The 27171-nt window shown below is 35.2% G+C and overlaps 1 protein-coding gene across 1 annotated transcript in view; it reads left to right on the forward strand.

Moving 5' to 3' along the window:
- LOC109062300 (CUB and sushi domain-containing protein 1-like) overlaps positions 1-27171 on the forward strand; it is a 602118-nt gene that overhangs the window by 428994 nt on the left and 145953 nt on the right. The window contains 5 exon segments of the mRNA XM_042768416.1: positions 11739-11851; positions 13761-13838; positions 17781-17862; positions 18250-18374; positions 23302-23423. Of these exon segments, the coding sequence (XP_042624350.1) occupies positions 11739-11851; positions 13761-13838; positions 17781-17862; positions 18250-18374; positions 23302-23423 (520 nt within the window).

The raw sequence follows: 27171 nt of genomic DNA on the forward strand, positions 1-27171 counted from the left end.
AACTAGATTATGTTTATGAGGAATGATTACTGTCACCCAAGGAAAATGACCATTGTTTGGAGTGTGTTAAGAACAGGGGTACCCAAATCTACTCCAGGCGATCGACTGTCCTGCCAAGTTTAGCTCCAACCCTAATCAAACACACCTGCCTTTAATTTTTAAGTGAGCCTGAAGACCTTAATTAGTTGCTTCAGGTGTGTTTGATTAGGATTGGAGCTGAACTTTGCAGGACAGTCGATCGCCAGGAGCAGGGTTGGGCACCTCTGGTTAAGAACATGAACAACCAACATAAATTTAAACCAGGGCCAAAATCTCTCTAGAAGACCATATAAAGAATCATGCATGTTTGACCATTTCATATAAGGTACACACTCAAACACACTTACCATTTCCCTTTGTTAATAACAATAACAATAATAATAATAAAAAAAAAAAAAAGATAAATAAGAGCAAACTTAAACTTACAGACAACAGACACTGCTGTGTTATCGAGCTATTAATTTCCCTTTGTTTATTTCTCTAACACTTATGGGCGTAATACATTTCCTGTCCAATAGAATGTCTGAGAGCTTTACAGTCATGTGACACAGGTGTGACAATGTACTGAGTTATTCTAGCCTCACAGGCACAGCTATGGCATTTAACAAACAGGCCCGCTATAGTTTCTTATGGATTACTGAAACACTGGCCGGTGAGCAGCCTCTAAGCCAAGTCTCTTCCATGAAAGTCAGAAGCATTTTCAGTATTGATCCCATTTCAGTGGCATTAAAGAGAATCCCTGGCCAGTTTTTGTAATGGGATGATCAGTATATTTTGACCGCAGAAATCTTACTGCATATTTTTTGAGATGCCAGATCAATCAAAAAGACTAAAAAAGGGCAGTGAGTACTTATTCCTGATCGATGTCCAGTCAGATGCTGTTGAATGTGATGGGCGGCACTATGCGTGTTTATGTCGTAGAGTCATTGCAATGTTCTGACTATTTGGTTTGTTGCTCCATAGCCTGCATTTTATGTTACAGTGCCCTCCATAAGTATTGGAACAGTAAAGACAAAATTGTTCTGTTTGCTGTGGAGTCAATAAATCTGTAAATATGATTAAAAGATGAATATGAGACAAAACTACAGAATGTCACATTTTATTATTGGGTGATTCAACACAAAGATGTTTTACCAGCTAAGAAGATCAGCACTTTTAGAGTTTCATCTCCCTATCTGATGTGAGCATAAATAATTTGAACAGTTGCCTCACAGGTCTTTCTAAGTGTTCAGCTGTGTCCTGTTGCATTAATTCTTCAGATATTATAAGCAGGGAATGTGTCTTATCTGTTATATCCATTGCTTCTGCATTCTGAGTCTTGCATTCGATGATGACACACACAAACCAGGATGAAGATGAGGAAGCCAACTCTGAAAGAAAAGCAAGCAATTTGGATGCTAAAAGAAAAGAGGAAGTCACGTCCCAGGTTACGTATGACAAAGGAAAAGAAACTACCGGCGACATCAGCAACCAACAACGACCTGATCGGCTGAGAAAAACAACAGCAGTTGATGACAGACAAATCATAAAAGCTGTGAAAATGAACCCTAAAATACATGTCTGTAAAATCACCAACAACCTCCAGAAAGCTGAGGTGATGCTCTGACAATCTCCAGTCCACAGGAGAATTTGACACAGAATTACAGAAGCTACACAGCAAGATGCAAAACTCTGATCAGCACCAAAAATAGAAAGGCAAGATTCTTCACTAATGTGAGCCAGTAGAGTTTTGGAACTGAGTTGATGGACCAATGAGACAAATATTAAGCATTATCTAAGTGATTGGAAAGCAAAAGTGTGGAGAAAAAAGGGAACTGCAAATGATCCTAAGTATACAGCCTCATCTGTAAAATTATGGCATGGGCATGCATGGCTGTCTCTAGAACAGGACCTCTTCATTTTAATGATGACTTAATGTATGATGGTAGTAGCAAGATGGAAGGGTACAAAATCATCTTGGCTATCAATATTCAAGAAAATGCCACCAAACTCATTAGAAAGCACTTCATATTGGATCAGGACAATGACCCAAAACACCCTGCCAGTTCAGTCAAGGGCTTTATCAGGGCAAAGAAATGTAAAGTCTTAGATTGCTCAAATCAATCTCCAGATTTAAATCCGATTGAACATTAATTTTACCAGCTGAAGAGGAGACTAAAAACAGAAACTCCCCAAAATAAGCAACAGTTGGAATTGGCTGCATTAAAGGCTGGGGAAAAGCATTTCAAAGCATAAGACCAAGAGTCTGGTGATGTCTATGGGGTGCAGAGTCACTGCCCTGATTGCATGCAAGGGATCTGCAACTAAATATTAGCATTTAATCTTTTACATGTGCCTTAAATTCAACTGTTCCAATACTTATGCTCACATCAAATAGTGGGATGAACTCTAAAAGTGGTGTCCTTTTTATTTGGTAAAACATGTATGTGTCAAAAAACCTAATAATAAAATGTGACATTCTGTAGTTTTGTCGCATATTCATCTTTTAATCATATTTGCAAATGTCTTGACTCCACAGCAGAGAAAGCAATTTTGTCTTTACTGTTTAAATACTATGTGTGTGTTTGTTAAAGGCAATGAAAAGGCAATTTATTGACCTTTGGATGATTGTTTGTTTTGCTTGTAGTAACTGACAAATGATTAATGCTGATCAATCCTGAAGCCCTACTAAGTCAAGCCAATGTGCATTGGTCAGTTGTGGGCTTTATATGTATACAAGCTTCTGCTGAGAGCCATTACCTTAGAATATTTCTCCTTTAGGACTGTGATTCCTTCATCCTGTTACCTGTCTGAGTAAAGTGGTTCTGGTTGAGACTAATTGCCCTCAGTCTTAAGATGCTGCACTGTAGGATCGCCCTTATTCTTAGGGACAGTCCAGCTTTTTCATAACCTTCTGTTTTTGGTGGATCATAAGAACGTTATGATGCCATCTCTCTTGTCCAAGGTAGAAGAGTCAAGTGAGTCAAAGCTCCCCAAGCACATGGGCAAAAACAATGTAGATACCAAGCTCTTTAGAGAGCTGCATATTCAAGTCAAGTCAAGTCACTTTTATTTGTATAGTGCTTTATATACAGGTTGGGTCAAAGCAGCTTTACAGTGGCAAACAGGAAAATAGTTAGTTAATCATGCAAGAGGACAATAACAAACAGTATATATATATATATATATATATATATATATATATATAATGCTACAAATTTTACTTTCTCATCCATCATCCATTCATTATTAATATTACACACATAATTACTTAAGTTAAAAGTGTGACAGGCTTTGCATGCTACAAATGTTACTGTCTCATCCATCAGCCATGCAGAACAGCAGCAGTACTCCTGTGAAGAGGAGCTCACAGCCATTCAACTGGGACTAGCCCCAAAAGATCATGTCTAGAGCTTTTTCAATGCAATGCCTTCCCTCTCTGCCATTACAATTTGCTGACGTGGGGAGAATGAGTTAAATAAGTTTATGTTTATGTTGGCCTACTCCTCAACATTTCTGTGTGCACAGCAGGATCTCTGATCTCTCTATCTCTCTCTCTGTCTGTGCGAGTGATGTGTGTTAATTAAAGCAGTGCATAAATATAGAATGGTCTTTAAACTGACTTGGAACTACCTGTGCATGGATTTAATGCATACCTGCCAGCCAATCAGAATCGAGTATTCAGACAGACTGAATAATGGAATAAAAGTAAATATATTGTCACATATTTTTGCAATATATGAAAACGCCAAATCCTATATTATATATAAGGAAATATATTTCTTTGTGTAAGGGTGGGCTTGGGTGCTCAATGCAATGGCTGTCAAGCTTTTGGCTCTAGGATGGGTGCCAGACAAGCATGGCTAATCAGTCACTTACAACTGCTCATGGTGTGTTTGGCTCTGAGAGTTTTTTCACAGAGATGTGCAGAACTGCTATGTTGTCATTCAAGCAGACAAGATGGATGTAGTAAAGTGCATAAATCATCAAGGGGGGTCAGGTCATGGCTGATGATGGCTCCAGTATGGCGCCTCCTCCTTTGGAATGATTAACACCTTCTAACATTATGAGCAATGCACGCGCATAGCCGTTTAAATTGTGCCATGGACTTAGGGAATGAAGATGCATTCTCAGACAATGTCGAGGAAATGGGAGGTTTTCAGCAAAGTGAACATGGACCTGTTTACCTCTTCACTGTCACTTGTATTGCTGAATCACCTCCCTCTGGATGGAAGCACTTGCTTACAAATGGATGGCGTCGTATCCAAAGTTAGGGCATTTTTACCTGATCATATGCAAGATCACAGGGAATCGAGAAAGAGTTTTACATTGTGGGTCTAATTGTCTAGTTGTCAAATTGTGTATCACTTCAGGACATAAGCTTTGGCAGCAGGTTGGTCCTCACTGAATACTTTTACCAGGTTTTAGAACTTGGATGTTTCCTCTGTCACTTCAAAGGTGTTTTCTGTGCAAGAGAATTAGTCAGCACTGGCCATTGTAATCTCATCTTCCCTATGCCAGTTGTAAAGTGCTTGTGCAACTCCCCCGGTTCGTACTGTGCTATAGTACCATATTATATGTGTATTTTTTGGTATATGCTGCCCACAGAGGCTAGTTCAGATCTTACACCAGTAATGCGGTGTTGTGGTCACTGTTCCCCATAGTGTTAGCTGCTGACACAATTTAGAGTGAACTGCAATCAAAATCTCTAAAATCCTATAGAACTCACTTTGAAGGAGGGACATGAGTCACATATAGGGATCTGAATGACATACACTTAGGGGTTGGCTTTTTTGAGTGGGCAAGAAAGCAATCAACTAACATCGCTTAGCAATACATTTTTCTCTGAATTTGTGTGTAATTTTATACTTTAACTGACAATAAGAAAATGAAATTATTAATAACATTAATTTGTATGATTTTTTCTTTTAAAGACTTTTGAGGTGTTTGAGTTCTTATTAACAACATAATTAAAATGAAATTAAAAAAATTATGATAAGAAATTCAAAGATTTTTTCTTTTAAAGACTTTTGAGGTGTTTGAGTGAGCTATTCAAAGATAAAACTGCAGATAAATAGATTATGATCCATAAATCGATGTAAAGACATTCATAAAAATGAAACAAATTCACATAGTTGGAATTTATATTTTAGGTGTATATTTTAGGGGTTTCACAATTTTTTTTTTTTTTTTTTTTTTTTTTTGTGAAACTATATTTATTTGGAAATACCAAACAATTCGAGCAACATAGCTAAAGCCTTTAACAGATATTTAAGTTGACATGAGGGAATAGGATTTGGTTAAGAGATGGACAGCTGGCAGGTGGTTGGATTTGGAAGCTAATGTTTAGAGTACATCATTTTCTGACTAAACCTACTGATTACTTTGACTTCTGCAAAGCAATTTCCAGAGCAAGGGCCTTACTGACAGACACCGGCAGACCTGTCATGTCAAGTTTTGTCAGTTAGAAGAAAAAAAGAAAAGAAAAGAAAAATCTCAGGGTGTCTCTTTTGTCAGTGTCAAACTCTGCAAAAAAAGTAAATTGACTTGAGTGCATTACAGTTATTTTACCATGATTAAAGAGTACTGTAGATCACTACAAGTCACTTTGAAAATATCTATCTATCTATCTATCTATCTATCTATCTATCTATCTATCTATCTATCTATCTATCTCTCTCTCTCTCTCTCTCTCTGTCTGTCTGTCTGTCTGTCTGTCTGTCTACCCGCCTGCCTGCCTGTCTATCTATCTATCTACAGTGCCTTGCAAAAGTATTCATACCCCTTCATTTTTTTCACGTTTTGTTATGTTGCAGGCTCATATCATGCTGCTAAAAAGAACATTATTTGGTGTAATGAAAGATGTTTATGCAGTTTAAGATTAAAAAACCACATAATTTTCCACATACTATACATTATTATTTCTTCTCTATGCCCCGCCTTCTGAAACGCGTCGAATTTTCACAAGGCTTATCTCTCTGAAAAGCGAGGTGTGCTGCGAATGGCCAGCTATCCAGCGCGTTGTGATTGGCCGAATGCCTCAAGCGTGTGACGGAAATGTTATGCCTCTTAACATAGTGTGATGCCTTGTCCGGCCGGAGCGACGAGACAAAAACATAAAACATATTATAAACGTGATATAAACATGATTTCTAGTCATGTTTTCTTTTCGAAGGCAAATACAAAGTAGTTTCGCTTTCTCAACGAAACAGCGTCACACACCCATTCCTTGAATGAGCAGAGGCCGGAGGCCTTCAGTGAGCCGTGGTCTAGAGTGAGCCATGGCCGGCTTGAGTGAGCAAATGCGGGCAGCTTGAGAACGGTGCAGCAGGCGGAGTCTACAAAGGAGCGTACTTTGATCTTGCAGCAACCACATGTGACGACCCTGGGCTGGACGCTGCTTCGTCCACAGTGAAAGCCGATCCGGTGATCCACAGTGCAAAGTTGATGTATTTCCTCAGCGATCAGCACGGATCAGCTCAAGGCATGACAAAGCAGATATCGTCCTCTTTTGGAAGGCCAAACAAAGTAGTTTTGCTTTCACAGTGAAACACACAGCGTCTATACAACATGGCGGCAGCAACAACAATACTACAACGAGAATAAAAGGAATGCCTTCTTTCTTTGCATGAACATCTGAGCGGCATTATGCAAGTCTTCCCATATACTGATGTAGATATGTGGGGGCGTGTTAGAATGAGCCATTTCGGGGGGCGTGGACGAGTCTCAACTTTTATAAAGAATATCTCTTTGGATTTGAGACTTTAGTCTTTGCAACTTCACAGATCTTTTTTATTCACCAAGAGCTTGTAACACTCCAAAGAGAAAGGAAAATTTGAAATTGCATCATATGACCCCTTTAAACTGCTTTAAATTACTTTTTTTCCACATCAGTCTACACTCTATACACAATAATGGTAAAGCAAAGAAAAGGTTTTTAACATCTTTGGAAATTTCATAAAAATAAAGACTTAAATGATTGCATTGCATAAGTATTCATACCCTTATCTGGGACAGTTGAAATTTCAGGAGCATTCATATTGCTTATAGATGTTACTACATTTCGAGTAAAGTTAACCTGTGGCAAATTCAATTGAATGGGTATGATTTGGAAAGGCACATGCCTTAATAATAGGTCTAACAGCTAATAATGCATATCAGAGCAAAAACCAAGCCCTGAAGACAAAATAACTGCCTGTAGAACTCAGAAACAGGTTTGCGTCAAGCCACACATCTGGGGAAGAGTTCAGAAAAGCATTCTGCTTCATTGAAGGGTCAAAGAAGCATGTAGTCTCTGTTACCCTTAATGGAAGAAGTTTGAAACAACCAGGACTCTTCATAGAGCTGGCCTCCTGGCTAAACTGTGCAACTGATGGAGAAGGGCTTTGGTTTGAGTGCTGACCAAGAACCTGATGGTCACTCTAGTTGAGCTAGGAGACAGGAGAAATCTACAGAAGGACAAACATCACTGCAACACTCCACCAATCCAGTCTTTATGGCAGTATGGCAAGACACATGAAAACACACTTGGAATTTAAAAAAAAAAAAAAAAAAAAAAAGCCTACATGACCCCCAGACTGTGAGAAACAAGATTCTCTGGTCTGTTGAACCTCTATTCCAAGCATCATGTTTGAAGCAAACCAGCTCTAATCAGCACCTGCAGAGTAGCATCCTAAAATTAAAGTGTGCTGGTAGCAGCCTCATGCTGTGGGGCTGTTTTTCAGTGGCAGGGACTGAGGGACTCATCAGAGTAGAAGAAACGGTCAGTGCACCAAAGTATTGAGATGAAATGAAAACCTAGTCCAGAGCATTCAGAACCTCATACTGGGAAGAAGGTTCACCTTATAACAGGACAGTGACCCTAAGCACACAGCAAGAGTGGCTAATAGAAACCAATCAAATATTTCTGGAGAAATCTGAAAATGTGTGTCCGCCCCCATCCAACCTGACAGAGCTTGAGAGGTGAAGAGATGAGGAGAAGAATGGCAGATAATTGCCCAATGCTGATGAGCAAAGCTTGTTGCATCAAACTTGAGACTGTAAAGGTGCTTGAGCAAAATATTTAGCTAAGGGTATGAATACTTATTCAATGTACTTATTTCAGTTTTTTTTTTTTTTTTTTTGATAAATTTTAGTTGTGACAATTTTGTTTTTGTTTTGCAATATGGTGCATGGAGTGTAGATTGATGTGGAAAAAAGTAATTTAAAGCAGTTTAACAAAAGGCAGCAACATAAAACATGAAAAAAATCTATCTATCTATCTATCTATCTATCTATCTATCTATCTATCTATCTATCTATCTATCTATCTGTCTGTCTGTCTGTCTGTCTGTCTGTCTGTCTGTATGTCTGTCTGTCTGTCTCTGTCTGTATATCTATCCCTGTCATAATTGTTGTAGTGAAGTGGAGTGGAGTCTATATTCTGTAGAAAATCTTATTGGACTCAATTTATTTATTTGTGTATTTATTTATTTATTTATTATATAGTTTTCTACAACTCTATAATTTTGGTGGCTTTTTCCTTTCAACATAAATCAAAATTACCAAAAACAACAAAAATCAAACCCATCAAAATCAATAAAAAACAATAAAAAAAATTTGATGCCAAATATAAACCTCACTTTTTTTTTTCCTTTTTTTTTTTTTTTGAAGAAATCATGTTGAGGTTTTTAAAAGAAAATGTAATATGAATCTTCAATTTGAAGGATTCTTTTTTTTTTTCTTTATTCCCTCCCTCTGTCAATGCTGCTCGTAATGTTGTCTGTGGACTTCATTTTCAGCAGTTACTGCCAGAAGTCATCAAAGTGGGCCTGCTCTCTTGACCTCTTGAATAAATTTGGCTACAACTTGTGAATAAAATAAAGGCCATACTCTTTGAAGACCTTAGATCTCTTCTGCTGCTCAACACGATATTTATATATGACTTCCCTAAACCCAGCATCATCATTTATAACATTCCATCTAGTCTATATAGTAATACAACAACAACAACAACAACAATACCACTACTACTAATAATAAATGTACTTAATGTATAATTTGTCTTGTAATATGTAAAATATATGTTGTTGTTGTTGATGCAGTTTTTTTTTCTTTCTTTCTTTCTTTCTCTTCTTTGGCAGTTTTGCAAATTATACAGTTACAACCACCAAACACAAATTATTTGACAGCATATTAATACAGTTTACATGTAAATAACTTTTTTATTCTCTAATTCTTTAGAAAACCATCTATGCACTGTTGCTTTAAAGAAATTGGAGACCTATAACCTATAATGATTATCATGAACTTTTTTTTTTTTTTATGTAGATGAAATAGATTAACCATATACAAACTTGCACATAGAAACTTGAACACTACACATTGTAAAATGGTGTTTAACCCAACAATTGACATGAATGCTTGAGTAGAAACTGTGTCAAGGGTCTGATTGATTCTGTAAATGTGTAAAATCTACCTCCTAATGCTTCTGAAGATTCTTTGGGATCAAACTTGCACATTCAGAAGCTGTTTCTTTATTTTGACATCTTTACTCTATCAAATTTAATTACTGCACTGTTAATAATGTCAAAGTTGATTCTTGTCCCTTATTTTTTGAAAATGAATCCATCTTATTTATTTATCTTTTTTTTTTTAAATAATTATATTTAACATATTTAGCTGTTGTCCTTCCAGTGTTTCAGCTTTAGTTTTGTCTGCACAGGCCTCTACAAGCAGTCTTATTTTGTCGTGTTTTTTTTTTTTTTTTTTTTTTTGCCTTCTTGTAAAGCACACTCATTTTGCTTTCTTACTCCTTTGCCTCTCCAGCTCAACCTGGTTTTCATGCACTGTTGAACTCCACTTTCTTGAAAAGAAATAAGGACATCACACAGCAGCCTGCGTCAATTGCAAGTCACTGCAGTTTTGTGCCAGACAGGCTTTAGGAAACATAGGCCGGCCTCTTGTTTGTAATCAGTTTTTTTTTTTATTTATTTATTATAATTTTTTTATTTTATCTTATTTCCTCCACAAAATGAATTGAGCTTTGGCGAGTAAATCAGTATGTAAATAAATAAAGGTGCATCTCAACGAAGCACCCCTGAATCAGCAGAAGGAAATCAAACTTATTTTGCATACAAATTAAGCTGAAAATAAGCTTTGTTTTCTTCAAGAAATGTGACCTGGACATGTTCTTGAGAGGTTTAATGAGATTCACTCACATTCATGCTACACAGAGAATATTTCCTCTCCAAACGCATTGCCAAAAACAAAATAGTCTCCTCATCAAGGAGATGAAGCTCTGATTTGGGATGGAATATTAAATTATACACTAATGACTGTGCTGTAGCTGTCATCATTAATGCTTGTTAAGGATATGAATGATTATTCTCAAGACTGTGTAGCTTTTGATTGGATTTAGTTTCGTTTTTGATTTGTGACCATTTTTCCTTCCTTTCGAATTTCGGATTTAATATTTCTGATAAATATCCCCTGCAGTCATTTTGTTTGAATGTTTGGCAATCAAAAGGACAAAATAAACAGAAAAACAAAGATAAAATATGAAGAAATATCACTCCAGGACTGTACAGTTGCTGTGCCCTAGTAGTTTATCACACTTGTGTTTCAAACCATTAACCCTTGCATGACGATTCATTAAAATGAACACACACATAATAATAAACATAACGTTTACACACCTTGTGTTTTACAAGGTGAAGGTGAAGTTTTAATAGGCACTGTGGAATATGAAAAAAATAAAATAACTAAAAAAACATACCTTATTGAAACAGCAGCAGGTCAAAAACACCCTAATGACATCAAAGCTTGTGTTGAGGAAAATAAGGCAAGATTATTATTGTTTATTTTTATTTATTTATTTTTTTTATTTTTGCTATTGCAATAGAGTCAGTATTAATAGATTTAGATTGTATTTTACCTGTGACTCTGTACTAAAGTGAGATGCTAATCATCCATATGTCAAGATGCTGTTTAGAACGAAGCAGAAAAGCCCTTGGGTGTCCACATCTCATAAAAGAAGTAGCAGCACACTGCAGGGAATTGAAATATTGAAATGGAAATGCAGTTCTCCTGACAAGAAGCATAATTAGGAGATGCATAGACATATATTTACTCAAGTCTGCATAGAACTTTTAATTAACTATTCTGTTCATCTCTGGCATAATTATCTGGAATAATAGAATGAGGAATATGGATAAAATCATTTGGCATGCTAAAAAGAATCAGAGAGATGGGGCAGCTTGAAATATTAAGTAAAAGAAATATCAAACTTTGATATTAAATTCCCACAATCAGAAGTTCAGAAGTAATGGTTTGAAATGCAAATGGAGTATGATTTTACCAACCAACCAACTAACTAATTAACTAACTAACTAAATAGACAGACAGACAAATAAATAAATAAATATATTTTATTTTATTTTATTTTTATTATTATTATTTATCTCTCATTTAAATTAAATAAATTGGAATTGTTGTGTTTCCCAAAAATGTTGTTAATTAGTACTGCAATACCATATAAATTATTTTTTGGGAAGGTGACGATAAGAAAAGGGAATGTTTAAATAATTAAATGTTTATGTGAAACTACTTCTATGTTCTACTTTTTTCTTCTTCTTCTTTTTGCTAACCCTTATCTGTGCAAAACTGTTCTCATTTATCCCATGCGATGTTGTAATGAAACTTAATTGCCTTTTTGAAATTAATATCTTGTTTCTTTTCAGGCTGACTGGAATGAATTTGCCATCCCCTGTCATCAGTAGCAAGAATTGGCTGCGGCTTCACTTCACATCTGACAGCAACCATCGGAGGAAAGGATTCAGTGCTCAGTATCAAGGTAAGGGGTCAGTGTGTGTAGGACACTAGAGGAGAGTTGGGATCATCATTGGCAGATGTGGGACAGTTGGCAGTGAAAGACAGCACATCCCTTGGTGTGTCCTGCTGTAGCTAAATGACATCTTGGCTTCTCTAAGTGACTCAATGAGCAGACACATTGCTGGAATGATGATTACAGCATCCCACTGAACACCTCCACCCCCCACCCCTACCCCTCAGTCACGACAGTACTGAGGGCATTCATGTTTCTAACATAAATAAAGCAAGATGAGGCGCTTCTAAATCATTTTCATGATATCTGTTTATGATGTTTAGGGATGCCATGAATCTCAGGGGAAGCTCATTATTGATTTGTTCAGATTTGTTCAATTTGTTGCATTTTAGAGCACTGGCTATAAATGCACTTTATTTTATATGACAAAAGCATATGCACAGTTGAAGTATTGCAATTTGTGTAGACTACAAATTATGTGCATGCTTACAATGGATTGAAAATGGCCACAGTCTTGGTGCATGAATAGGTGAGAATGGGAACGGTTGTAACAGCATCAGCTTAACAGCTTAGAAATAGCTACAGAGATGAACATGAGCACCTTTTCCTGAGGTGACAGTAAAAAGTCTCTCTCTGTCTCTCTCTCTCTCTCTCTCTCTCTCTCTACAAACATGAAGATAAAAAAAAACCAAAAAAAAAAAAAAAAAAAACAATCACACCTGGCTTACAATTTCATTTGTGATCAGTTTAATCCATATTAAATGACAAAATGTGTATCATCTGAATTTGCTTATTAAGTTTAATATACTGTAATGTTAACTTTTACATGTTAAATGTAAATATACTTTAAAATATTTATGGCTTTTAAGATTATTGTATTTAATTTGCATATACAATTTTACATCAATTTGGATCAATGTAAATCCTCAGAAGAATGTAAATCCTATGCTTGACATGGCTCATTTAATTTTTATCGAAATTGTATTGTATATATTTGATTTTATTGAAATAATCATTTTTAAAAGGCATTTATTCAGAATGCATTTAATATGCATAAATCTGTTAATTGTGAAAATAATTAAATGCATTCAGTTTAAGCGTATGAACTAGCTGTGGAACGAGCAACATTCATTTATTAAAAACTTATGAGATTGAAACAAGTTGGTTTTATTGATGACAATTATGTAAACCTGATTATTATGAATTTAAAACACATTTTGTTTAATACTGTAACATGTTTCTAACTCATTTCATTTATGTACTGCATGACTGATAAATATGATCATATAAAGTTACAATTTTACATATAAGTTGTTTGTGTTAAAACTATGTAATACAAATGGATTGCAATTTTATTTAGTTTTGTTACAGGAAATATGCTTTCTGATTCTGTAGTGGTTTGAGGGAATAGTAAAGGTGGCTTTCCTGAAATACAATTAAAGGGATCATTTCTAACAACAACAACAACAACAACAACAAAAACATTATTTTGCAACAATGACTTACAAATAAAAACAACAAACAATGTGGATGTCTTACAGAGACAAAATATATATATGCAAGGTGACATCCAACATGACATAATTACAGGACAGAATTCAGAAATGCTTTGAAATCTAAATTGGCTCCAGATTATGTAAATATTGGTATGGTGTCCAATAATCGCAAGACGGATTGATAGTTGTGTGTCGGATAACAAAGTGTGCCCATCATTGAAGCTCTACCTCTGCTAATTATGAAAATACCTCTGCCCATCAGGACAGTCTTATTTTAATGGCCCATGCAAGACTGATTCATAGAGGATTGTTCATATTCAGTGAAGTGGTGGCAGTCTTTGGTACTCTACAGCTTTTGCTAACTGTATAAATGGATTGTGATTTCCACTTCCACACACTTCACCTCTACCCTCTCCCAACAGTGAAGAAGGCCATCGAGCTGAAATCCAGAGGGGTGAAAATGCTTCCGAGCAAGGATACAAGTCACAAAAATGCAGTCTGTAAGTACACTTCTAACACAGTCCCCCACTTAAACCTAAGCAATCATAAAACAAGAGAAGACATCAGTTCATTTAAGTAGAAAAGACCTAATATGTTTCTTTCACTACAGGCCACAAGGTCTAGACAAGATACTGTAGGTAAAATGCCTAAAGTTCTCACTGCTTTTTAGTATGTTAGTGATTTAGCTCATGGAAGCAATGTAATAAAAAATGCAGCAATAAGTGCCTGTAATAAAAATGTGGCCACGGTCACGAATTGAAACTTTGCCGCTTATCGGCATTGAAGAACTGTTGCCACAAGCATGTATTTTCAATGAACTTGGGCTGCATTTTATATCATGAGCCTTGTATCATAATCTTTGCCACAATACAGTTTGTTTTATTTATTATTTATTATATTTTTATTATATACTTTTTTTAGTATATTAATGTAACTTGATACTTGTACACAAACAACTTGCACACAAACTATGCCCTAGCATAGACTTTATTACATCGCTTCCTGCAAATACTTGATTCTGATTCAATTTCAGCATTACACTTTAAGATGTTTTTGTATATACTTTTGGCTAACGGAATGCTAATATGTGGCAAAAGCACAACTGTGCCTCTGATAAAAATATAATCTATAGTTGTTAACATATAAACTCAGGGTGAATTAAATAAAGCTGAGCTGTTCCATTCTCTTCACACAACTGTATTCTCTTCAGTCACATTGTGGCCTTGCTTGTTTTTATTATAAATTTAATAAAGATTCCCTTGATGATATTCTTAATAAGATGGAGGAAGCCACGCAACGTTATGCTGTATGCATGATTTCGCCCATTCTGCGCTTCGTTGAACAAGTTCCGTGCCAATTAACATTACAAAAGCTGCTGACTCCATGAAGTACACCACTTCAGTTGAGCTTCTGTATAATTTACACAGTGTGTGCATGATGACAATGGCTTGTTTATGGACACTCAGTCAGTCATTACATGCAGCATGCGAGAGGTTGCCTAGGGTTTTCATGACAAACAGCCCAGTTCACTCATAGCAGATGAAGAGATTGTGATTTTACTGAAACAAACCAGACACAACATGCAATGAACCTCACAAACATGCAATGTAACCTTTATAGTGTACATTAAGTGTACATACACCCTCTGGTCCAATTTGACATGATGGACTGATCACAGATTGTACGGTTTTCACTCGTAGGGCCGGATTTATCTGAAAAAGATGATAACATTATGTCATGGGAAGTTTCAGTGATTGGGGTGATAAGGGATATTGTTTCAACATTGCTTACTGGCAGACGTTATGTTTAGGCATGGAGTAGAGTTAAGTGATCTAGAATATGGCCATGCATTAATATGAGCTTTATAATTAAATACTGATAAACAGTCAATTGTGCTAGTAATATGCATGTTAATAAGCCAAGTTAATAGTGAATAGTGTTCCCTAATACAAAATGTTAAAGAAAATACTGAAATTTAACTTCAAAGTTGAATGTTTCTTTGTAATTGTTTGTGAAATTTACTTGTAATTTTTTGAGTGAAGATACCACTTTTTTTTTCAATGTATATCATTCCTTAACCTTTGAGCGAATGATAGGTCTGTCTTAAATGGTATTATTGCTAAAAATGAGTACTTTTGTGTGTGTGTGTGTGTGTGTGTGTGTGTGTGTGTGTGTGTGTGTGTGAGAGAGAGAAAATGAAGAATGTGATTTTTAGTCTTTGGTAGCTAAAACTGGCAGAAGTTCGTGAAACTGCTTACAGATCATTTAAGGGCAGCTTTTAGATCTTTGATTGGAATGGAAGTATACTTGACATTTATGTATTAAACGTTTACATGTGCGTTATAAGAAAGTCTTTGACACATATTGAGATGATTGCAGGGCACTATAGGAGGAAAATAAATGTCCAAGAAAAACAGATACCCGCTTTGATCAGACAGAATAACTTTAGAGACTGATATCAGCAATCAGGGGAGAGAACATTTGAAGACCACATCAAAAAGAAGGATGTGACAGGTGATCAAAAAGTCTCCTTCCACAAGTGAAATACTTGGGCTTCTCTCTCTCTCTCTCTCTCTCTTTTGTGCTGGTCAGGACACAAAAAAAAAAAAAAAAACACACACGCCACTTCCAAATACACTGACCTTACCTCATAATAAGAGTGTTTTTGTGCTGGTCAGGACAGATGACTTTACATAAAGTGGTTAACGTGGGTTCTAGATTTTAATTCATCTTGTGTCACCTACTCTATATAAAGTTAAACTCGTATCAACATATCTTTCTACCGACGTGAATGTGACCAAATGTAAATTTTGATTTTAAGTCCTATTAGGCAGCAAGTTTATCTAAAAATTATGTCGCAAAATGTGCCGTTAAAGGAGGAAAGTCAATCAATCAATCAATCAATCAATCAATCAATCAATCAATCAATCAATCAATCAATCAATCAATCATTCATTCAGTCAGTCAGTCAGTCAGTCACTAATGGTGCACAAATGTGTGTAGAAATAATAATTTGATTTTCTGTCTGTCCAAAACTAGTAAGTACAGACAAAACAGTTCTGCTCTTGCATATCTAGGTTAGTCATAACTAGTGTCTCAGACAAAGCTCATTTTATTATTGCTTTATTTTTATTGTTTTTCAGCCAGCCAATAAGCTTGTGTGTACAATATGCATCAAATGATTGCTGAAGGAACTGTGGATGTGCCAACTGCCAGCTGATGCTGAGACTAAAATCAAGCAGACCTTTTAATTATAAAATGGCTTTACCAACACTGTTCCTTTGAGGAAACTACAAAAGCACTTAATATTAAGTAACCGTTTTAAGTTTTATTAATGTTACACTTCAGTAGCCTAAAGAATGCACAGTCATAAAGTGCTATACAAGGTGTTAACTTTGTTCTTGCATAAAATCATTTTGATTAAATCTATTCTGTTGCCAATTTATAGCTATTGATAAGATGATTTGGTGTGCCACCCTTTTAGCATCAGTAATATTTAATGTATTGATGTTGCATCAGAAATTGAAGGAAATATTTTTATTTAGCAAAGTATATTTTACTGAACACATTTGTTCAGGTTAACGTCATGCAGCTGTGCTAGACCAACTTCCTTAACCAGTTAAACCAATATTCTAGTTTAGAAATCCAAATAAAGCAGCTGTCATATAATAATACACAGGATTATATATAATAATAGCAAATATAATATATAATCATAAAAATAGATTAAATAGAGTCAAACATATGGCCCTTTTAAAACATGGGAAATGATGTTGATGTAAAGATGGTCAGTGCTGCACCTGATGTGAAGTCATCCATGAACTTACCTAATGTGATTTTGGCCAGTAATGGAACCCAGAGGGATGTCAGAAAGTGAGGCTGTGTGAACACAAACTCACTGTGGCTTAGGAGGAACAAGAGAGCGGGGAGGGGAGAAACATCGGACATGCTTTGACCTTTCTTTGCTTTTTATTGGAAATAGCCTTGAGCTTACCATCACTAAATCCCCTGTCAGCTCTACAGGAATAGATATTACACCTGTGAGTGCAATCTTTACTGGCATTCTGATGAACACTGTAGACTCTGGCTGTACTGGATGGGAACATTCCATTGCTTTTCTCTTTAATAGGTTCTTTGGTATAGGTTTAATAATAGGTTTAATTGTCGCAATAATAATAAAGACTTTAAAATAGGTTTTATTTGCTTTAAATATAATTTAATTTCCTATTTGTTTCATTTTTGCTTTGTGAAATTTGACCAAGACAACTCACATACATGTATGAGTGTTTTCGTATTCATAAGCGTTCGGTTCTGGTGAAATCCTTTTGATACGCTATCTTGAACACGCACCAGTCAATTATCACAGAAAATAAGTCTCATTTTGTTTCCTCATCTTTCTTAGTGTGTTTTGTCTTCTATTGCATGCTCTCACTTTCATGCAGTAAGCCAAGGTGGGATGGCTGCAGACATTTGTCCAGATCCGGGGATTCCTGAAAACGGGAAAAGAATTGGCTCCAGCTTCCAGTAGGTCTTCTTTTTTTTCTCTTATCTGTTGCACTTGTCCTTTTTAACTGCATGACACAGCTTTAATCAGGCCTGGGCCTGCTGTTTGACACGCCCGTCTGAACTCCAATACCGATTGGCCATTACCACCAGGACCTTTGGTCATTGCTACTAAGTGGGTTTCTAATGCCCCTACAGAAAAACCAAGGGCCATTACATGTTCTGCATTTAATGGAATATGATGTGGGGGATTCTGAAAATAGAAGAGACAAGCGGTTTATAGACTTTTGACTAAAACTGCTTTCATCTAACCAAAGAAGGATGTGTAAGAAATATATAGAGGGTCTGGGGTTGATGGTGTGACTCATGTAGCTGGTTGATCGCTGACGGTCATTTCAACTTCGGCAGGGTTGGAGCCAGCATCCAGTTTTCCTGCGACGACAGCTACGTACTGCAGGGATCAAAGAGCATCACTTGCCAGAGAGTGACTGAGACCCTGGCGGCCTGGAGTGACCACAGGCCTATCTGTCGGAGTAAGTGCAAATATGCCTCTCTTTTCCCCTGCTCAGACACTTTCTGTAGGGACGTTGTCAGATCCTGTTAAATGACATGTGTACCACATGGAAGTAGGGAGTTGGGCCACAAATTTCGTAGGAATGGTTGTGCCACACGGATTTAACAAAGACAACACTGGCACACGTGAATATTTCAAAGAACATGTCTGGATATCAAATATGCATTTAGAGTTTTCTTAAAGACTCTGTTCCAAAATTAAGTGTGCTCTCTATTTTTCAAAGAGGCGGTTTAAAATGGTAGACAGCATAATAAGAAACAGAATTTCTTACATTGTTAGCAAGCAGAGAAGATAATTCCATAATGCACTGTGACAATCATTATATATATATATATATGTGTGTATATATATATACATATGTGTGTATATGTATATATATATTTATATATATATATATATGTGTGTATATATATATATATATATATATATGTGTATATAAATATATGTGTCACTCGTATAGTTTTGAATGGGGGAAAATGCACTCAATATGGCCACTCTATCTGTAGAAGCCCCGCCTTCTGAGTAAAAGAGCCAATCACTAATCAGTAAAGTCAACTCATCACTGCAGCTGCCGTTAGAACTTCCTGTTGCTATAGAAACAGTCAGTATTCTGAGACATGCTCTTAGGTTTGCGCATGCGCACTTGCTGGTCTATCCTGAATAATTATATTTTTTTAACGCTATTTGAACAAAAGACAAAACATTCATGAGACAGTTGTTGTCAGATTTCATTGGTGATTTCAAATATGAAATTTAATCATAAGCTTGGCCAAAAGTTTTGGAGAATTTGATGTTTCTCCATTCAGAGAAATAGGAGCTGTACAGACTACCTAACCTTATAGAACCAATAAACTATAAGAACAAACCATCGAACGTTTGCTATGCATGAAACAAATTTAATTACATAAGAAAGATTCGCTTGAAATAAATTTCTTTCATAAATTAGATATTATTAAAAACCATCGTTTGGCATTTATTCATTTCATTATGTCAAAAGGCTTTGCAGTCCGGATTCGGACCGGAGTCTGCCAGCTGGCAACCTCTGTGCTCAGAGTATGAACAGTCTAGGTCGGGTTTATTTAGTAAAACCCTTTGTTTTCCTCTTGCTGATGACTTCTCCTTCATTCTTAGTTTGTCATTTGAATCCACATGTAGTAATCTCATCAGGCAGATTAATGAGGAGTGATATTTCCTTTTATTAGGCACTGTTATTCACTAGAAATAAAGAAATAAATGCAAACATTATACCATCATAACCCTGATGACATCAACATGTACATGTTCATTCTATTCCAAAACTCAGTGTTTGATATTTTCTTATTATACTAAATCAAATTTGTCTGATAACTTTGTACTTAATATTGTACTATAATATTTTACATAAAATAGTTTATAAAATTGCTACACAACTCGTTCTACTCATGTTTCATGAATTAATCCCAGATCTGTTCACATCCTCAGACTCCGACATAATTCATTTCTATAATAACGCTCATAACATAAAAATGGATCCAAGTGCAGCTACGTTGTTGTCATCATCAAAGAAAAAAAAATAATAATAATAAAAAAAAAAACTCAATTCCAAAAAAGTTGGGACACTGTACAAATTGTGAATAAAAACAGAATGCAATGATCTGGAAGTTTCAAATTTCAATATTTTATTCAGAATACAACATAGATGACATATCAAATGTTTAAACTGAGAAAATGTATAATTTTAAGGGAAAAATAAATCTCAAAAAAGTTGAAACATGTTGCTCAAGTTTAGGAATAGGAATGCTGTCCCATTCTTGTCTAATACAGGCTTCTAGTTGCTCAATTGTCTTAGGTCTTCTTTGGGGGAATTGGCGATCCTCTGCCCATCTTAACTTCTGAGAGACACTGCCACTCTGAGAGGCTCTTTTCATACCCAATCATGTTGCCAATTGACCTAATAAGTTGCAAAATGGTCCTCCAGCTGTTCCTTATATGTACATTTAACTTTTTTGGAATGTGTAGCTCTCATGAAATCCAAAATAAGCCAATATTTGGCATGGCATTTCAAAATGTCTCACTTTCAACATTTGATATGTTATCTATATTCTATTGTGAATAAAATATAAGTTTATGAGATTTGTAAATTATTCCATTCCTTTTTTACTCACAATTTGTACAGTGTCCCAACTTTTTTGGAATCGGGTTTGTACATCAGACTGCTTAATTCAGGTATATATGCTCCTCTGCATCAAGAGCCTAGTGCATCAGGGAGCTTCAGCTATGGGTAGTATGTGTAGTGATGATGACATTTGGAATCTCATAACTATGGTAACTATGCCAAAATTTTAACACATCATAAAATCTGAGAAATACAACAAGGTTGATGTAGTTCAGCAGTCATAATAAAAGCAGATATTGCTGAATTGATTGATTGATATTTTTATTTAATTAATTAATTTATTTATTATTGTTGTTATTATTTTGGACATCCCAGAAACCTTATCTCATGTTAGATGTACCCTTAAGATGAGACCTGAGTGGGGTTGCTTTGAAAGGCATAGAGGACACAAGCCTCCAAATGACATTAATCAAAATGAAATAAGGCAGTGTGTCGGACGGGCAGACAGAGGAGTAACCATGTTTGACAATTTCTTTGCACAATTCTCGCCAATCACTGATTGATCCAGACACTTTTTGTTTCAGCAGTGCCAAGTAACCTTTTTAAACACAAGCCTTAAATGCCTTTCTTACCTTCTTCCTGTGATATGTTGGGGGAGTGAGGGTATAAAACAGGAAGTTAAAGACCTTTCAGCCTTGTGATTTAGTAATTCCCTGAGCTTTGCTTCTCTCTGTCTCTCTCTTTCTCTCTCTCTCTCACTATTTTTAGTGGTGGTCTTAAAGAGAATCTCAGGAGATGTTTAGAGTTAATTATGGAGTACCTGTGAATAAGAGAGAAGCTCAATCTGACTGCTGATTTCTGCATGTACTGCTACTTTGATAATTAAGTTGTACTTATAACATCAATTTGCAAGTATACAGACCATGAACGTGGTCATTGTACATGTCAGACACATCACAGCTAAACATTCATGTTTTTTAAAACTAGTCGTAATTTTATAGGTTCCTGTTCAAAGGTGAGCATGACTTCATCTATGTTGATGTTGAAACATACAGTACACCCTGCAAACTAAAGAGAAAATCCTTGAAGGAAATTGCTATATTTATTACAGTGTTTGCAAAGCAGCACAGTATTGATATTTCTCAAATATTCAGGTTAGGGTTCCAGACCCCTGACTATTACATCTCTGCAGTTGCTTCTGGCTGATCCATTTAAGCCTGCCTGAATACAGAGACTCCATTCACATTCTGTTTTGAAGATAATTTCAAGTTTATTTTTTTTTACTTTTTATTTTTGTCTTCATTTAAAGATTGCCAAAATTGCAATCGCAATTCACAATTCAATCAGACAATTCTGGATGAGTCTTTAATTGTTGTTTTCTGTGGTTGTACCTAAGAATGGTCAACATTTGAGTGTGTAATACACTGTGACTTGCAAAATAGTGTGCATTCAGTTTTGTGCATTATTCAATAATGATATGCAGATGCCACTGCAGATGGTGTTTTTGATGCAAATAAAAGCATCTACTGTAAATAGATAAGAGCTAGACTGATGGTGGATAGATAGTGGATCAATCCAGACCTGTTCAAGAAAGAGTCATGAATCATCTGTAATATGTTGATTTTATAATACTAGTTTGGTGGTCAATGTTTCTGAGATAATTATCTGTAGATTTTTTTTTCCCCAAAACATTTTAAATTCATTTTCACATAGTAGTTTCTGCAGTGAATAAGCTCTGTTTGAGAATATATGCTACATAATCTCTTCACATCTCTACCTATCCAAATCATCCTTTGTACCCTGTAAAGAAGCCAATGAAGCCACAGCAATGGAGCGGGGCTGCTCTTTTAAGCTGTCAAAGAAAATCCCTGACTAAACACAAGGGAGAAGCAGTTAATACCCTGGCACAGTATAGGGTTGGAAAAAAATACCTTGACTTTGTCAATGATTGAGTCAAGTTATTCTGAGGCATGACCTTAAATAGATTAGCTCATGTCGTGAGGTCTGGATGTGTTCAAAGGAAGTGTTTTTAGTGTGGGGTGGGATGGAAATATCTATTTGAAAACCTAGTGAGCTGTGTACGCATAAAGCATTTTAGGCATCATAGGTGCACTGTTGACTCAGAGACTGTACCACAAGGTAGGCAGCATTATAAGACACCTTCTAAAATCCTTAGTTTTGGCCAAATTTTAAGACAGCCTTGCGTATATGCATATATGGAGAAGGCAGTCCCATGATGCATTGTGACAAGCTCAGTAAAAAAAGGTAAAGGGAGAGAAATATCAGTTATAAATGTTAGGGTTACAAAAGTGCACAAAAATGCATTACTAAAAATAGTTTACTCTAATCATTTTAATTCTTATCAAGATGCTAATGTCAAACAATTGTAAGTTGAGAATGTAAAGTAAAATGGGCCTTTTATAATTAGATTGCACTATTTTATCAGTATTTGCACTACTACAATAATTATATTCATATCCAGCATTTATCTTTGCTCATCCACCATCATGGATTCATGTGTTTGTTTGTTTTTATTGAACTCTTCAAAGTGCATTGCAATGACTGCCTGCTATGAAGGACACATGCCTGGAAAAGCCTTTGAGTTGCCTTAAATGCCTTAAGTAATGACAAGCTGGTTATATTGCATCAAATTCTTAAAGTGATGATTAAATATCTACGAAACCTATTGTCATATAACTCATAGTATGTTGCATTCCTTTCAGTAGCAACAGCAATAATTACAAAACATTGCAATTGTTAAATCTATGTTTACTTTTTTTGTACTCAACAGCTAGGACCTGTGGTTCTAATCTGCGGGGCCCTAAAGGCATCATAACGTCTCCAAATTATCCCGTCCAGTATGAGAATAACGCACACTGTGTGTGGGTCATAACAGCGATGGATCCAGAGAAGGTACGTTTGTAATTTAAATCTAAATTGCAACCTAAGGCTGACTCCAAGTTATATGAGAGAACAATTCCACAAAACACGCTTACAGTCCATTTTTAATCTACCAAACCAAAAGATGATATGCTTTTGAATAGCCACCATGACACATAATTGAATGGGACCTTGCATAAATGTCAAAAATAATCTTAAAGATAATATGTGAGGACATTTGCATTGCAATCCACAGTGTTTGAATAATTGTCCACCTCTTGCCCGACTGTCTCTCGCTATTACTGCGTCTCCAGAATTGATTAAGTTCAGCCACACGTCTTCAGCTCTGTGGCAAGAGTGATAGTAATACAATCCGGCATGACCTCAACACACGCCATGAGAGTGACTCATGCTTTTGTTACTAAATCAACAATATATTAGAGTAAACAAGAGCTATTCTGCTCCCCATGCTTTGCAGATATTACTGTTGTAAATATTTGTGTATCCGTGGCCTTTTTGAATATACTTTCAGATCTTGAAATTACTGTAAAATGATGTAACATTTAACACAATTGACATTTCGGATAGTTACCTTTGTGCATTTGTATTAGTACATAGACTACTAATAAAAAGTTAAGATTTTTGAATGTTAAAATAAATAAATAAATAAATAAATAAATAAATAAATAAATAAATAAATAAATCTCTTATGCCCAACAAGGCTGCATTTATTTGATCAAAAATACAGTAAAAATAGTAAGATTGTAAAATAGTATTACAGTTTAAAACTAGATAAAAAAGTTCGTCAAGACAAACTTTAAGTTGGCTTGAGAAAGCCTGAACAGAAAGTTTGAAAAGTTTGAAAAGTTTGAAAAGTTGGAAGTTTGAAAAGTTTTTTTTTTTTTTTTGTAAATTTTTTTGATCATTTGTTTTATTGATTTGCCATATTTTGGAAACATTGATCCATTCAGGATTCTTTGATGAGTCTAAAGTTCAGTTTGTTTGTTTACTTATTCATTGTTTGTTTGTTTGTAATAATGTAAAAGTATAGTCTTTGATGTAATACATTTCTGATTTAAACCTCTTGATTAAAAAAACAAAAAAAAAAACAAAAAAAAAAAAACGAAGAGTTCTGTGAATAAGTAATTAATAGTTTTAGTGAATAGATTCAAACCTCTAATTCATTTAGATTTGTATTGCCACTCAGAAACCAAAGGTTCTGTGTGGGATTTTCCAAGCATTTAAATGTTTAGTAGAACAATTAATGTAGATAAAATTTTTTATTAGTTTATGTTTGGTTATGTTTGAATATAATTTATATTCATATAAATTATTCCTTTTGTTGTTATATTGAGATAAACATTCCTTGAATGTTTTTAGAATCCGCATTGTTTGGTTGAAATGTTGGTTTCTCTGATAAAAGGTATACAATTGTTGTTTTAATACATTTCAGAGCAAAAACATGAATATTGTGATAGATAAACATGTGCACGCTTCATTCCCCTTGTAGCACATGCAAGTTACGATTCTCTGTCAACCAATCAACATTCTGCAGTAAGTCTAGCTCCATCCTTTAGGTACCAAACTACTGTGCTAGGTACCCCAACAGAAGGGTCCCAAAAAAAGTGGTATGGTACCATTCACAACTTCTGACAATGGAAATGTAAATAATTGTGTACCATACCGTACTGTACTGAACCATACCGCTCCGTGGAAATGAGCCATTACATGCATTCTAGACATATTCTAGACATGAAGCTTGTTCCAAATGGAACTTTGTTTTGACCAAATTCTAAGGCAGTATCACTGATATCCTTCATGTCATCTGAATTCATCGCATAATAGGTGGATTGCCGTAATAACCACATGTGCAATCTTCACCAGTTGTCCTACTTGCAATGACATATTTTCTTGTTTCTGTGAGTTCCTGAACATGATGCATCAAGGGAAATGCTTAGCCTCAAAGACTTTTTTGGATATACAAGTTAAATGCTATGTAAAATTGTCTTTGAGTATAGAAACAAGTAATAACAGTAAATGTTAAACACTATGGCTGTGTTTATATTGATATAATCTAGACATACTATACTCTCCATGTTGTTATTGCCATGTGACCTGCCAGTTGCGTCACCTCACTGCTATTCATGGCCTCATGGTAGTAATAGTAAAGTGTCCATTGGATGCTCACTTCAGAATCTCGCAGTAAGGAGTAAGCCATTCAGGTACTTTTCGCCTACTGTTTTCTGAATACTGTAAATTTTGACATCCCACTTATGCAATGGAGTCACATGGCAACTGGCAGCTTATCATGTGAATGATTTTACTCTCACCTGTGGAAAACTTGTGTGTTACTCTTCCTGAGGAAGGTTTATGCCAAAACAAAAAGAAACGAATGATCTTATCATTTTGTACTGTATGCATGGCCTTGTGATAATAAAGGCATTTTAATAAATGATAGTGCCTTTGTTAGCTTTTTGTTTTTGGACCATGCTGAACCCTTGAACTTAGAGTACTTTCTTGTCATATTCCACCTAGGAAGCACTCTCCACCATTAAACAATATTTAAAAGTTTTTTTTTTTTTTTTTTTTTCTGCTCAGAACAGAATGTTAAGTCCTCAAAAGATCATAAAAATGCAGTGTTGATCTTTGTCTCTGTCATAGCATATGGTCCGAGACAAGAAGGTCATGTTCCACAACATCAACATGTTCTGACTGCTGATATAGTCAGACTCAAGGCCATTTTAGTAATAAACATCAGCCTGCTTACAGACCAGTAGCATTTTGTCATATTGATCTGGCCTGGCTGTTTATTATCTATTCAAAAAAAGGGCCAATTACTATCAATATAACGTTACTAGAAAATATAACTTTCGTACAAAGTTGACATAACGTATGAAACTCTTTTTTTTATTTTATTTATTATTATTTTTATTATTATTATTATTATTTTTTTATTTTATTTTTTTTTCGCTCTCCTTGAATTGCTTTGGAATAAATATTTAGTGCTGCCTTTTTCAGTGAGAGGAGCATTCCCAACAAAGCAACCACTGCTGCAAAGATTAAGATTTATAAAACAAAAAAGTCAGTGGAAGGTCAGCTTTGAGTCAGCATTGGGTCATTACCATAATGTAGTATGTTATTTCATTTCCATGATACAGTATATCTTTATATGTCATAAAAAATAAATAAAATAAAATAACAAAATAATGTGAAAATATAAAACTCTTAAATTTTTAAGGATAATTATATTTTAATCTGATCAAATTCGTAAACAATTTAATTTCTTCACTTTGAGCAGTTGTTGCCATTTTTTTTTTTTTTTCATTTCACTGAACTTATTTATTTTCCAGTATGTTTCAGGGGAAGGTTATTTTTTTATTTTATTTTTTTTTTTTCCGGAGGGAGGAGGGGGGCTTTGTATAACGTATTATTGATATTTTATTTTACTATTATACTATTTTTATTTTATATTATCTGAATGGTCATTACACATGGTACATGAATGAAAAGGGTCAAGTAAGAATATGAAAAAAGTAAAAAAAACAACAAAAAAACAACAACAATTTTTCTTATAATCTAATCATTCCTGGAAGCAGGCAGAGCTTACTTACTAAATTAAGTATTCAGAAATGCATGCTAGCTCAGAGAGGACATGGCCATTCAGACAGGGCCTAGTAAGCTGTAAAAATAAAAATGTTGTGAACATTATACTGTCTGTTTTGATTAAAATGAAAGGGACAATATCTTTTCATCACAGACGCTGGAGATTTATAGCCTCTTT

This window comes from Cyprinus carpio, chromosome A13 (assembly GCF_018340385.1).
Source record: "Cyprinus carpio isolate SPL01 chromosome A13, ASM1834038v1, whole genome shotgun sequence".
Taxonomy (NCBI): Eukaryota; Metazoa; Chordata; class Actinopteri; order Cypriniformes; family Cyprinidae; genus Cyprinus; species Cyprinus carpio.